This window comes from Lonchura striata, chromosome 33 (assembly GCF_046129695.1).
Source record: "Lonchura striata isolate bLonStr1 chromosome 33, bLonStr1.mat, whole genome shotgun sequence".
In the NCBI taxonomy this organism is placed as follows: domain Eukaryota; kingdom Metazoa; phylum Chordata; class Aves; order Passeriformes; family Estrildidae; genus Lonchura; species Lonchura striata.
The window spans coordinates 3,688,247-3,701,611 of record NC_134635.1 but is presented as its reverse complement, the minus strand read 5'-3'; the positions used below and the strand labels follow the sequence as shown (position 1 = coordinate 3,701,611).

At 60.6% G+C, this 13,365-nt stretch overlaps 1 protein-coding gene across 1 annotated transcript in view; it reads right to left on the bottom strand.

The window, feature by feature from the left end:
* LOC110476886 (kin of IRRE-like protein 1) overlaps positions 1 to 2,472 on the bottom strand; it is a 39,560-nt gene extending 37,088 nt beyond the window's left edge. Inside the window, exon 1 of the mRNA XM_077789431.1 lies at positions 2,380 to 2,472. Coding sequence (XP_077645557.1) covers positions 2,380 to 2,431 — 52 coding nt within the window. The 5' untranslated portion in view covers positions 2,432 to 2,472. The remainder of the gene's footprint in view (positions 1 to 2,379) is intronic.
* Between the last annotated feature and the right edge of the window lie 10,893 nt (positions 2,473 to 13,365).

The window sequence follows — 13,365 nt, the reverse complement described above, 5'->3', positions numbered from 1 at the left end:
ATCGGAGCCATTGATCCAAAACCAGATCCCTCCCATCCTAACTGGAGTTGTCCCATCCCAAACTGGAGCCATTGATCCCAAACAGAGCCATTGATCCCAATCGGAGCCATCCCATCCCAAACTGGATCCCTCCCATCCCAATCGGAGCCATTGATCCCAGACCGGATCCCTCCCATCCCGATCGGAGCCATTGATCCCAGACTGGATCCCTCCCATCCCGATCGGAGCCATCCCACCCCAAACTGGATCGATTGATCCCAAACAGAGCCATTGATCCCAAAACAGCCCTGTCCCATCCCAATCGGAGCCATTGATCCCAGACCGGATCCCTCCCATCCCAATCGGAGCCATTGATCCCAGACCGGATCCCTCCCACCCCAAACTGGATTGATTGATCCCAAACAGAGCCATTGATCCCAAAACAGCCCTGTCCCATCCAATCGGAGCCATTGATCCCAGACCGGATCCCTCCCATCCCAATCGGAGCCATCGATCCCAATCGGAGCCATTGATCCCAAACTGGATCCCTCCCACCCCAAACTGGAGCCGTCCCACCCCAAACCAGACCCGTTTCACCCCAAACCAGAGCCCCCCGCCCCACACCGGAGCCCCCTCCCCACACCGGGCTCCCGGAGCCCCCCGGCGCTCGGCGCCGCTCCCGCCGCTCCCCGCGTGGCCCCGGGGCGGGAGCGCGGCCGCTTTTTGTTCCCGGGGGTCCCGGTGCTGCCCCGGGCCTCGGGGGTCCCGGGGGTCGCGGCCCCTCGGGGGTCCCGGTGCTGCCCCGACCCCTCCGCTCGCTCCTCCTCAAACCGCGGTCCCGGCGGTTTTTTTTTTGGTGTTTTTTCCTTTTTTCCCCCTTTTCTCTCCCTTCCCCTCTCTCCTCCCGGCATCTTAGCAACGCCGCCCCCTTAATTAAAAATTAGATTGGATTTTGGAGCTGGGAAGCGCCGGAGGCCGCGCCGGGGCTGCCCGGGCGGGGGGCACAGCCCGGCCCCGGCCCCGCGGACGGGGGGAGACCCCCCAAAATCCCGCGGGGATGGGGGTGCCCCCCACCCTTCCCTCCGAGAGGTTTTGGGGACCCCCAGCCCCCCTCCCCAGGCTCGCAGCTTTTCCTCAGCGTGACCTTGGCAGAGCAGCTCCCCGTGCCTCAGTTTCCCCCGGGGAGGGCACGGCGCGGGTTTTGGGGGGTCGTGGGGGGGGGGGGGTCGGGTTGCTCCGAACCCCCACGCCGGGTGGGGGCTCCGGGTGGGCACGGGGTGGGCACGGGGTGGGCCAAGGCAGCTCCGGGCTCCCCCAGACCCATTTCCAAGGAACGGCTGGACTGGGGTCCTGGGGCCCCCCGGAGGTGGCCCCTGCTCTCGCCACGGACGGACGGACGGACGGACGGACGGACGGATTTGGGGTCAGACCCCCCCGGCCGGGTCAAGCCCCCCCATCACCCCCAGCCCCGTCCCCCCGTGCCCCCCCCGGGGGTCCCGTTTGACCCCCGGGTCCCCGAACCCCCCCCGGAACCGGCCCCGGGCACCGGGATGGGGGCCCGAAACCCCGGTGCCGCCCCGGGGGCTCCAGCAGGACCGGAACCGGGCGGAACGGAGCGGCACCGGGCGGGGAGAACCGATGGAACCGGGCCCGGTTCCGGCGGGACCCCCGGTACCGGAGCGGGGTGGTCCCGGAGAACCGGGCCCGGTTCCATCGGGACCCTCCGGTAGGGAACGGGGGTCCACGAGGAGCAGTCCCAGGACCGGGGAGAACCGGGCCCGGTTCCACCGGGATCTCCCGGTACCGAGGGGGGGGCTCACGAGGAGCAGCCCCGGGGTTTGGCAGAACCGGGCCCGGTTCCACCGGGACCCCCCGGTACCGGAGGGGGTGATCCAGGAGGATCGGCCCGGTTCCATCAGGGCCCCCCGGTACCGAAGGGGGGTCCTCGAGGAGCAACCCTGGGGTTTGGGAGAACCGGGCCCGGTTCCACCGGGATCTCCCGGTCCTGGATCGGGGGAACCCACGAGAACCCACCCCGGGATTTGGTAAAACCGGGCCCGCGACGGAGGCGAACCGGCCGCGATTGCATCCGAACCCTCCGGTACCACAACGGCGGCTCCAGAAGCACCGAGCCCGGGCCCGCCAGCACCGCCCGGTACCCCCCGGTACCCCCCGGTACCCCCCGGTACCCCCGAGCCCCGGGCCCGGCCGGAGCCGCTCTCATCCCTCCGGGAACGGGCGGGACCGGCGGCGAGCGGGGCTGGAGCGATGCCCGCGGAGTTGGGAACGGCGCCGCCGCCGGTGCCGCTCCCGGTGCCGCTCCCGGTGCCGCTCCCGGTGCCGCTCCCGGCGCCGCTCCCGGTGTCCAGCGCCCGGTCCCGTGCCCGCGGCGGTGCCCACCTTGCCCGCGGGTCCCGGCGAGAGTCAGCAGGCACAGGAGGAGGATCCGCATGCTCCCGTCCCGTGCGGCGGCCGCGCTCCGGGGCAGGGCCCGCCGGGGGTCCCGGGGCTCCGGGAGGGGCTCGGGCCCGGCCGATCGCCGCCCCTCCGGGCCCCGCGCCGCCCCCGGGACCGGCAGCGCTGCTCGGGAGCCGGGCCCGGCCGGGCCGGGGCCGGGCAGGGGCCGGGAAGGGCCACGGAGCTCCGGCGGCTCCGCTGCGCGCCGAGCCCCGAGCGAGCGGCGGCGGAGGCGGGGCGGGCGGGGGCGGGCCGGGGGCGCGGAGGGGAGAGGGAGGGAGGGGAGGGAGGGGAGAGGGAGGGGAGGGAGGGGGAGGGAGGGGGAGCGGGACGTGCGCGCGTGTCACGCGTGGGGCTGCGCGGGGGAGCCGCTGTGGGGCGGCGGGAGGAGGCGCGCTGGGGCGGGCGAGGGGGATTTGGGGGGTGAGAGGGGGATTTGGGGGGTGAGAGGGGGATTTGGGGTGAGCGAGGGGGATTTGGGGTGTGAGAGGGGGATTTGGGGTGAGCGAGGGGGATTTGGGGTGTGAGAGGGGGATTTGGGGTGTGAGAGGAGGATTTGGGGTGTGAGAGGGGGATTTGGGGTGTGAGAGGGGGATTTGGGGTGAGAGGGGGATTTGGGGTGTGTGGGAGGGGGATTTGGGGTGTGCGAGGGGGATTTGGGGTGTGAGAGGCGGATTTGGGGTGAGCGAGGGGGATTTGGGGTGTGAGAGGGGGATTTGGGGTGTGAGAGGGGGATTTGGGGTGAGAGGGGGATTTGGGGTGTGTGGGAGGGGGATTTGGGGTGAGCGAGGGGGATTTGGGGTGTGAGAGGAGGATTTGGGGTGAGCGAGGGGGATTTGGGGTGTGAGAGGGGGATTTGGGGTGTGCGAGGGGGATTTGGGGTGTGAGAGGGGGATTTGGGGTGAGCGAGGAGGATTTGGGGTGTGAGAGGAGGATTTGGGGTGTGCGAGGAGGATTTGGGGTGTGAGAGGGGGATTTGGGGTGTGAGAGGAGGATTTGGGGTGTGAGAGGGGGATTTGGGGTGTGCGAGGGGGATTTGGGGTGTGAGAGGGGGATTTGGGGTGTGAGAGGGGGATTTGGGGTGTGAGAGGAGGATTTGGGGTGTGCGAGGAGGATTTGGGGTGTGAGAGGGGGATTTGGGGTGTGAGAGGAGGATTTGGGGTGTGAGAGGGGGATTTGGGGTGTGCGAGTGTGATTTTGGGGTGTGAGGGGGATTTGGGGCGAGCAAAGGGGACTTGGGGTGTGTGAATGCGGTTTTGGGGCGAGCGAGGGGAGTTTGGGGTGTGCATGTGTGGTTTTGGGGTGTGCACACACGCCTTTGGGATGTGTGAACCCATTTTGGGGTGCAAACGTGCGGTTTGGGGTGTGCACACACGCCTTTGGGATGTGTGAGCGCATTTTGGGGTGTAAGTGTCCGGTTTGGGGTGTAAATGTGAGTTTTGGGGTGTTCATGAACAGCTGCTCACATGCCTCACCCACGTTTGCACATCGGCTGGGCACACACCTGCATTTGGGGGGCTCACATCTGCATTTTGGGGCGCACATCTGCATTTTGGGGGCGCACATCTGCATTTGGGGGGCTCACATCTGCATTTTGGGGGCTCACACCTGCATTTTGGGGGCTCACACCTGCATTTTGGGGGGCTCACATCTGCATTTTGGGGGGCTCACACCTGCATTTTGGGGGCTCACATCTGCATTTTGGGGGCTCACATCTGCATTTTGGGGGCTCACATCTGCATTTTGGGGCTCACATCTGCATTTTGGGGGGCACACATCTGCATTTTGGGGGCTCACAGCTGCATTTTGGGGGCTCACACCTGCATTTTGGGGGGCTCACATCTGCATTTTGGGGGCGCACATCTGGGCGCGCGCGCACCTGGCCACGTCTGTGCACACCTGGGCACACCTGGAGAGGCGCGCGCACATCTGGCCACCTCTGTGCACATCTGGCCACCTCTGTGCACATCTGGCCACGTCTGGCCGTCCCGCCCCCTCCATCTTCCCGCAATTTCTTCAGCGCTGGAATTTCCACCCCCTCCCCGTTCCCCTTTTTGAGCTTTTCCTGTTTTCCCTCTCTCTCCCTCTCTCCCTTTTTTTTTTTTTTTTTTTTTTCTCTTTAATCTTAAATAGAATTTTTTTTTTTTTTCTTTTCCCGCCTGGAGGGATTTGGAGGAAACCTGGGAAAATCGGGAAGCGCCGCCCGACCCGGCCCGGCCCGGAGCTGGGCCAGGGGGGTCGGAGAGCAGATTTTTCCTGAGCAGCAGAAATCCTTCCCAGATTTTTTTTTTCCATGGAAAAGACCATTTTTTCCCCCCCTCTCTCCCGGGGATTTCCAAACGTTGTTTTTTTTCCCTGCCCTGGCTGCGATCCCGGCCTCGTCCCGGCGGCCGCACATTCCCGGGACACACCGGGGGCTCCCTCCTCTCTTTTCCGTGCATCCCCCAGCCCCAGGAATTCCCAAATTCCCGGGGGGCACCGGAAGCTTCCAGCTCCGAGGCGCCCGAGATGGGCTGCGGCAAAAAGGGGTGGAAAAAATGGGATTTTGGTCAAAAGCAATGCCCTGAGAGCCACCCGCGGGGGAACCCAGGCTGGGACACCGCCGTGCCCGCGGGGTTCTGGTGGGTGTTCCCCAAAATCCGCCCGAATTCCCTGCTCCAGGGTCCCTGGAGCGGGAGAGGCCCCGGAGCTGCCCCCGCTGCCAGGAATGCGAGGAGGAGGAGGAGGAGGAGGAAGTCAGGGCTCAGGGAGGAGCCGGGAATTTGCTGACGGATCCGATCGGGACCAGCCGCGCTCAGGGGCCGCCGTGGGGCCGGGAGAGGCAGCGGAGACCCCAAAATCCGGGAAGAGCGGGAGGAGAAGGCGTCGCGGCCTGGGCAGCCCAGCCGCAGCCGTTATCCCGGTGTTTGATCCGTTATCCCGGTGTTTGATCCCTTATCCCGGTGTTTGATCCCTTATCCCGGTGTTTGATCCGTTATCCCGGTGTTTGGTCCGTTATCCCGGTGTTTGATCCGTTATCCCGGTGTTTGATCCGTTATCCCGGTGTTTGATCCTTTATCCCGGTGTTTGGTCCCTTATCCCGGTGTTTGGTCCGTTATCCCGGTGTTTGGTCCCTTATCCCGGTGTTTGATCCTTTATCCCGGTGTTTGGTCCGTTATCCCGGTGTTTGATCCGTTATCCCGGTGTTTGATCCGTTATCCCGGTGTTTGATCCGTTATCCCGGTGTTTGATCCGTTATCCCGGTGTTTGGTCCGTTATCCCGGTGTTTGATCCGTTATCCCGGTGTTTGGTCCGTTATCCCGGTGTTTGATCCGTTATCCCGGTGTTTGATCCGTTATCCCGGTGTTTGATCCGTTATCCCGGTGTTTGATCCGTTATCCCGGTGTTTGGTCCCTTATCCCGGTGTTTGATCCCCTATCCCGGTGTTTGGTCCCTTATCCCACTGTTTGATCCGTTATCCCGGTGTTTGGTCCCTTATCCCGGTGTTTGGTCCCTTATCCCAGTGTTTGGTCCCTTATCCCGGTGTTTGATCCGTTATCCCGGTGTTTGGTCCGTTATCCCGGTGTTTGGTCCGTTATCCCGGTGTTTGATCCGTTATCCCGGTGTTTGATCCGTTATCCCGGTGTTTGATCCTTTATCCCGGTGTTTGGTCCCTTATCCCGGTGTTTGGTCCCTTATCCCAGTGTTTAGTCCGTTATCCCGGTGTTTGATCCATTATCCCGGTGTTTGGTCCCTTATCCCGGTGTTTAGTCCGTTATCCCGGTGTTTGATCCGTTATCCCGGTGTTTGATCCGTTATCCCGGTGTTTGGTCCGTTATCCCGGTGTTTGATCCGTTATCCCGGTGTTTGGTCCGTTATCCCGGTGTTTGATCCGTTATCCCGGTGTTTGATCCGTTATCCCGGTGTTTGATCCGTTATCCCGGTGTTTGGTCCGTTATCCCGGTGTTTGATCCGTTATCCCGGTGTTTGGTCCGTTATCCCGGTGTTTGATCCGTTATCCCGGTGTTTGATCCGTTATCCCGGTGTTTGGTCCGTTATCCCGGTGTTTGATCCGTTATCCCGGTGTTTGATCCGTTATCCCGGTGTTTGATCCGTTATCCCGGTGTTTGGTCCCTTATCCCGGTGTTTGATCCCCTATCCCGGTGTTTGGTCCCTTATCCCACTGTTTGATCCGTTATCCCGGTGTTTGGTCCGTTATCCCGGTGTTTGGTCCCTTATCCCAGTGTTGGATCCCAAATCTTGACACTGGATCCGAAATCCCAGCCTTGGATCCCAAATCCCACCACTGGATCCCAGATCCCGACACTGGATCCCAAATCCCTGGCTTGGATCCAAGATCCCATCACTGGATCCCAAATCCCAGCCTTGGATCCCAGATCCCATCACTGGATCCCAAATCCCATCACTGGATCCCGGATCCCATCACTGGATCCCGGATCCCATCACTGGATCCCGGATCCCGACATTGGGAAGTGTCGAGTGGGAAATCCCCCACATCAGCCGCTCCTCAGTCCCAAAATCCCGGACCCGATCCCGGAACAGCCGGGGGGACACGGGCCCAGAAGTGACCGAGCCGGGACTGGCACCCGGAATTCCGGGATTGGCACCTGGAGATCTGGGATTGGCACCCGGAATTCCGGGATTGGCACCTGGAGATCTGGGATTGCCACCCGGAATTCCAGGATTGGCACCTGGAGATCTGGGATTGGCACCAGGAATTCCAGGATTGGCACCTGGAGATCTGGGATTGGCACCAGGAATTCCGGGATTGGCACCTGGAGATCTGGGATTGGCACCAGGAATTCCGGGATTGGCACCTGGAATTCTGGGATTGTCACCAGGAATTCCAGGATTGGCACCTGGAGATCTGGGATTGGCCTCTGGAATTCCAGGATTGGCACCTGGAGATCTGGGATTGGCACCCGGAATTCCAGGATTGGCACCTGGAGATCTGGGATTGGCACCAGGAATTCCAGGATTGGCACCTGGAGATCTGGGATTGGCACCAGGAATTCCGGGATTGGCACCTGGAGATCTGGGATTGTCACCAGGAATTCCAGGATTGGCACCTGGAGATCTGGGATTGGCCTCTGGAATTCCAGGATTGGCACCTGGAGATCTGGGATTGGCACCCGGAATTCCAGGATTGGCACCTGGAGATCTTGGATTGGCACCTGGAATTCCAGGATTGCACCCCGAGTTCTGGGATTGGCACCTGGAATTCTGGGATTGGCACCTGGAGATCTGGGATTGGCACCCAGAATTCCGGGATTGGCACCTGGAGATCTGGGATTGGCCTCTGGAATTCCAGGATTGGCACCTGGAGATCTGGGACTGGCACCCGGAATTCCAGGATTGGCACCGGCCGCGCCGTCCTCCCGCCGGAGCGCCAGGATCTCCGGCGGGCCGTGAAATCCCGATCTGTGCCGGGAATTATCGGGATATTCACCCGGAGCCTCGTGGCTCCCGGCAGCTCCCAGAGCTTCTCCCGTTCCCGGTTCTGCCGGAGTGGGATGGACGAGGACATTTGGGATGGACGGGGAGAACATCTGGGATGGATGAGGAGAACATTTGGGATGGACAAGAACATCTGGAATGGACAAGGAGAACATCCGGGATGGATGAGGAGAACATTCGGGATGGACGGGGAGAACGTCCGAGATGGACAAGAACATCTGGAATGGACAAGGAGAACATCCGGGATGGATGAGGAGAACATTCAGGATGGACAAGAACATCTGGAATGGACAAGGAGAACATCCGGGATGGATGAGGAGAACATTCGGGATGGACAAGAACATCTGGAATGGACAAGGAGAACATTTGGGATGGATGAGGAGAACATCTGGGATGGACAGGGAGAACATCTGGGATGGACAAGAACATCTGGAATGGACGAGGAGAACATTCGGGATGGATGAAGAAAACAATTGGGATGGATGAAGAAGATCCTTGGGATAACCAAGGAGGTTCCTTGGGATGGATGAGGAGAACATTCGGGATGGACGAGGAGAACATCTGGGATGGATGGGGAGAACATTCGGGATGGACGGGGAGAACATTCGGGATGGACAGGGAGAACGTCCGGGATGGACGAGGAGAACATCTGGGATGGATGAAGAGAACAATTGGGATGGATGAAGAAGATCCTTGGGATAACCAAGGAGGTTCCTTGGGATGGATGAGGAGAACCTTTGAGAACTTTGGGGTGGCCGAGACAAACACTCCTGGCCAGCCCCAGGATCTCCCTCAGGATTCCCTGGGGAGCTGCGAGCCCGGGATTGGGATGGAGGGGAGGAATTCCATGATTTCCGTGGTTTTTTTGGAATTCCGGGACAGGGGAAGGAGCAGCCGGGCTGGAGGAGCCCCGGCCCAGCCCTTCCCACCCAAGCGCAGCTCTTTGCGATCCCTTCTTTACATTTTTTCATTTTCCCCCCCAAAAATCAATTCCCAAATCCCTGAGCTCCATCCCGCGGGAATGATCTCCCTGCCGGGAAAAGCCGGGATTGGCAGGAGCTCCATTTCCCGGGAAAAATTGGGATTTTCAGGAGCTCCATTTCCCGGGAAAAGCCGGGATTTCAGGAACCCCATTTCCTGGGGAAAATTGGGATTTTCAGGAGCTCCATTTCCCGGGAAAAATTGGGATTTTCAGGAGCTCCATTTCCTGTGAAAAATTGGGATTTTCAGGAGCTCCATTTCCTGGGAAAAATTGGGATTTTCAGGAGCTCCATTTCCCGGGAAAAGCCTCTCCAGCCCCAGAAGAGCTCCTGAGGGGAGGGAGACCTGGGGGGCACTGGGGGCACTGGTGGTCCCAGGATTCTGGAATTCTGGGGTCTTGGGATTCTGGGATTCTGGAATTCTGGGGTTCCAAAATTCCGGAATTCTGGGATTCTGAGATTTGGGTTTCCAGAATTCAGAAATTCTGGGATTCTGAGATTTTGGTCATCTGGAATTCAGGAATTCCGCCATTCTGGGATTCAGAAATTCTGGGGTTTTGGGGTTCTGGGGTTCTGGGATTTTGGGTTTCCAGAATTCAGGAATTCTGGGATTCTGAGATTTTGGTCATCTGGAATTCAGGAATTCTGGGATTCAGGAATTCTTGGGTTTTGGGGTTCTGGGGTTCTGGGATTTTGGGTTTCCAGAATTCAGGAATTCCGGGATTCTGGACTTCCGGGATTTTGGGGTTCCAGAATTTGGAAATTCTGGGATTGTGGATTTTGGGATTGTGGGATTTTGGGATTCTGGGTTCCCGGGAGTCTGGGGTTTTGGGGTGCTGTCCCATCCCGATCCTTTTCCCATGGGAACCGGCTCGGACACGGCTCCAGGATTTTATCCGGGGCTGGGGGAGGCTCGGGCACCCCGCAAGGCGCAGCTGCATCCCGGCTCCTCCTTTCCCGCAGGAATTCGGGATCTGGGGGGGCTCGGGGACCCCCCGGCCGCTCGCGGTCTCCTGCTGCCACCTCCCGGCCTTGGGCTTGCCGAGAATTCCCTGGATTTTCCCTCCCTGCCGGAGGCTGGAGCAGCGAATCCCACACAAACCGCTCGCCTGGGAGCTCGGGGGCGTTTTGGGGCTGGGACGGCGATTTTGGGGCCGAAGGAGGAGAATTCTGGAGTGAGAACGAGAAGGATTTTGGGGCTGAAGGAGGAGAATTCTGGAGTGAGAACGAGAAGGATTTTGGGGCCGAAGGAGGAGAATTCTGGAGTGAGAACGAGAAGGATTTTGGGGCCGAAGGAGGAGAATTCTGGAGTGAGAACGAGAAGGATTTTGGGGCCGAAGGAGGAGAATTCTGGAGTGAGAACGAGAAGGATTTTGGGGCTGAAGGAGGAGAATTCTGGAGTGAGAACGAGAAGGATTTTGGGGCCGAAGGAGGAGAATTCTGGAGTGAGAACGAGAAGGATTTTGGGGCCGAAGGAGGAGAATTCTGGAGTGAGAACGAGAAGGATTTTGGGGCCGAAGGAGGAGAATTCTGGAGTGAGAACGAGAAGGATTTTGGGGCCGAAGGAGGAGAATTCTGGAGTGAGAACGAGAAGGATTTTGGGGCCGAAGGAGGAGAATTCTGGAGTGAGAACGAGAAGGATTTTGGGGCTGAAGGAGGAGAATTCTGGAATGAGAACGAGAAGGATTTTGGGGCCGAAGGAGGAGAATTCTGGAATGAGAACGAGGATTTTGGGGCCGAAGGAGGAGAATTCTGGAGTGAGAACGAGAAGGATTTTGGGGCCGAAGGAGGAGAATTCTGGAGTGAGAACGAGAAGGATTTTGGGGCTGGAACGAGGAGAATTCTGGAGTGAGAACGAGAAGGATTTTGGGGCTGAAGGAGGAGAATTCTGGAGTGAGAACGAGAAGGATTTTGGGGCCGAAGGAGGAGAATTCTGGAGTGAGAACGAGAAGGATTTTGGGGCTGGAACGAGGAGAATTTTAGGGCTGGAACAGGGAGGTTTTTGGGGCTGGAACGGGGATTTTGGGGTTGGAAAGTGCATTTTGGAGTTGGATATTCCTCCCCAGAGGTTTTTGGGGCTGGAAGGGGGATTTTGGGGTTGGAAAGTGCATTTTGGGGTTGGATATTCGTCCCCAGAGGTTTTTGGGGCTGGAAGGGGGATTTTGGGGTTGGAAAGTGCATTTTGCGGTTGGATATTCGTCCCCAAGGTCCCGGCCCTGCTGCTGGCGTGTCCGAGCTGGGGACAGCGGAGCCGTCGCCGTGTCCCCGAGTGTCCCCGGCGCTGGCGGCAAAGGGAAAGCAAAACCCCCCCAAAAACCCGCGCCCTGCCGGGGCAATTAAAATGAATTCCCTCCGAGCTGCGGGGCTGAGAGCGCCGCAGCCCGGCAGGTCCTTGTCCCCTCTGCCGGAGGGTGGCCCGGGCAGGAGGAGGAGGAGGAGGAGGAGGAGGAGGAGGAGGAGGAGGAGGAGGAGGAGGAGGAGGAGGGGGAGGAAGGAGCCGCCCGGAGCGGGGCAGAGCAAGTCCCCGGCGGTCACCCGCAGCCCCGAGGGGTCCCCGCGCCTCCCGCTCCGCGATGTCCCCGCCCGGGGGTCGCCGCTGCCCCCCGGCGCTGCTGGCGCTGCTGCTGGGGCTGGCGGGGAGCCGAGGTGAGGAGGGGGCGCGGGGCGGGGGGCGCCGGCCCGGGCAGCGAGGATGCGGCGCTGCGGCAGCGCCGGGGCGCGGAGGGGCTCGGGGGGCGCGGAGGGGCTGCCGGCGGCTTCGGGGCCGTTCTCCTCGCTTCTCTCGGCCCGCCGTGCCCAGGGACAGCCGGGCCGAGCCGCGGGGCCGGTTCCCCTTCCTGGGCAGCGCTTGGGCTGCGCCTTCGCCCCGAAGTCGCGACTTCCCTCTCACGAGCTCCCGACCCCACAGCTGTGAGCGTTCCTCTTCCCAAGCCCAAATCCCTCTGCCGAGCCAGCACAGCCCCCTTCTCCCGGGCTTTTCCCAGGGTTTTCCAGGGATTTTGGGGCAGCTGGTGCCGGCCGAGGGTCTTTTTTCCCCCTAACAGCAGCGATTTCGGGTGCGGGGAGCAGGGAAACAGCGGGATGTGGGAGGTGGATCCAGCCTGGAGCGTCTCCAGGTGCCTGGAGCATCTTCTGGCCGCACCTTGGCGGGGTTTGGCGTCGCTGTTTTCCTGGCAGCTCCAGGATTCGCAGAATCCCAGGATTTTCGAGGCTGGGAAAGAGCTCCGAGGTCATCCAGCCCGGGCTGGGACCAAGCCCCGCCTGGTCCCCCGGAATTCCAGGAATTCCTCGGACACCTCCAGGGCTGGGGATCCGACCCTCCCTGAGCCCCTTCCAAAGCTTTGTCTCTTTTCCAGGAGGGATTTCCCCAAATTTCCAGCCCTGGCACAGCTCGAGGCCGTTCCCTCTTGGCCTGTTCCATTCCCTGGGATCAGATCCCAAATTTCCCCCGGATCCCCTTCCCCCAGCCCCCTCAGGAGAACTGGGGACCCTCTCACACCCCCCGGCAGCCCCGGAGCAGCAGGAAAAGACAATTCCCGTGGCCTGCAGGAATTTTGGGCCCTTTCCACACCCCGCAGGTCCCACTGATCCATAATCCCGGGAAGGATTTCCCGCCTCTCCCTGCTCCAGCCCCTGGAATTCCCGAATTCCCCGAGCCTCGGGGTGTCCCCACGCCTGCAGCTCTGGAGCCGCTGGAACTTTGGGAGCTTCCAGAGCAGAGCCAGCGGCTCTGGATGCGCCCGGGCAGGAATTTCCTGGCGGAAAACACCCGGGAAGGGCGGGATTGGGGCTGGGAAGGGGCGATTTTGGGGGTTGGGCCGTGCAAAGGAGCCCCCAGAGCCGCCCTGACCACACGGAGCCCCAGGAAGCGGCGTCGGCCCTCCGGATGTTCCGCGGGTTTTATTTTGGGGGCCTTCCACATCCGGGGCTGCTCTCGAGAAGAGAAAGCCAGAAAGTTGAGAGGAAAGGGGGCAGGGGGTGAAATTCCCTGGGATTGGGAGCGGGGACGGGAACTGGGGTGGGATGGAGAGAGAGGAACCCCGGGATGGGGAATGGACACAGAACCAATCTGGGATAATGGAGAGAGGGAAGTTTGGGATGGGGAATGGACACAGAACCAGTCTGGGATAACGGAGAGAGAGGAAATTTGGGATGGGTTATGGACACAGAACCAGTCTGGGATAATGGAGAGAGGGAAATTTGGGATGGGGAATGGACACAGAACCAGTCTGGGATAATGGAGAGAGGAAATTTGGGATGGGGAATGGACACTGAACCAGTCTGGGATAATGGAGAGAGGAGAAATTTGGGATGGAAAATGGGGAATGGACACAGAACCAGTCTGGGATAACGGAGAGAGGGAAATTTGGGATGGGGAATGGGCACAGAACCAGTCTGGGATAATGGAGAGAGGGAAATTTGGGATGGGGAATGGGGAATGGACACAGAACCAGTCTGGGATAATGGAGAGAGGAGAAATTTGGGATGGGGA